Raw genomic sequence first — 1,105 nt, 5'->3', positions numbered from 1 at the left:
AAAAAAAAAAAAGAGGAAGAAGAAGAAGACAGAACAGAAAATACCAAGGCCTAATGAGCAAGTAATACAGCAAATATAACAAAAATGATGCTTCACACAAGCTGTGTAGAGCAGCACTGTCCCTTAGAAGTAGAATGGAAGCCTTGTACACAACTGAAAATTTTCTAATAGCTACACTTTTAAAGTGAAAAAAATGAAATTAATTTTAACAAGATATTTTACTAAAGCCAATACATCCAAAATACTGGCCAGTACTGGCCGGGCACCGTGGCTCATGCCTGTAACCCCAGCACTTTGGGAGGCCGAGGCGGGTGGATCACTTCAGGTCAGGAGTTCGAGACCAGCCTGGCCATCATGGTGAAACTCCGTCTCTACTAAAAATACAAAAATTAGCCGGGTGTGGTGGCGCATGCCTGAATCCCAGCTACCCAGTAGGCTGAGGCAGGAGAAACGCTTGAACCCAGGAGACAGAGGTTGCAGTGAGGCAAGATCTCGCCACTGCACTCCAGCCTGGACGGCAGAGTGAGACTCCATCTCAAAACACAAACAAAACAAAAAACTGAAGCAGCCAATCATTTTGATCATTGTCGATGTTGCTGTCCTTGGTGGTGGCATGAATGCTCAGATGTGAGTTTTGTGACTGTCCTTGTTATCGTCACCGTTGTTCCTGTTGTGCGTCACTCTGAGCCCAGTGCCTGGCCCGCAGCAGGCACTAGGTGAGCCTTTGCTGTGACTCTCTCCTCCCCACCCCTCCCTGCTCATTGCAGGTACGAGATCCTGACGCCCAATGCCATCCCCAAGGGCTTCATGGATGGGAAGCAGGCCTGTGAAAAGATGGTGAGTGGGACAAAGCCTGGCGTGTGTGTGTGCGTGCGTGTTTGTGGAGACATACGCGTGTGTGTGCAGGCGCATGTGTCTGTGTGTGTGTGCGTGTGTGTGTGTGCAGGGGGCCAGGTGGTGGGGGAGTGGGGCTGGGATCTCCCCTTCATTGCCCTTCCTCATTACCTCTCCCTATCAACGCCCCCACCCCTGCTTCCTCATCATCCCCCATCAACCCCCTACCCATCATCCCATCACCCTCTCCCATCACCCCCCTCCCCCATCA

General features: G+C 51.0%; 1 protein-coding gene across 1 annotated transcript in view; it reads left to right on the top strand.

Moving 5' to 3' along the window:
- The window catches only part of MYH14 (myosin, heavy chain 14, non-muscle), a 124,686-nt gene that overhangs the window by 74,110 nt on the left and 49,471 nt on the right, over window positions 1–1,105 (top strand). The window contains exon 19 of the mRNA XM_011946507.1: window positions 768–837. Coding sequence (XP_011801897.1) covers window positions 768–837 — 70 coding nt within the window. The remainder of the gene's footprint in view (window positions 1–767; window positions 838–1,105) is intronic.

The sequence above is a fragment of the Colobus angolensis genome, unplaced genomic scaffold, assembly GCF_000951035.1.
Source record: "Colobus angolensis palliatus isolate OR3802 unplaced genomic scaffold, Cang.pa_1.0 Scaffold25, whole genome shotgun sequence".
Lineage (NCBI taxonomy): Eukaryota > Metazoa > Chordata > Mammalia > Primates > Cercopithecidae > Colobus > Colobus angolensis.
Note: the sequence above shows the minus strand (reverse complement) of the source record. Positions and strands in the feature narration are given on the sequence as shown.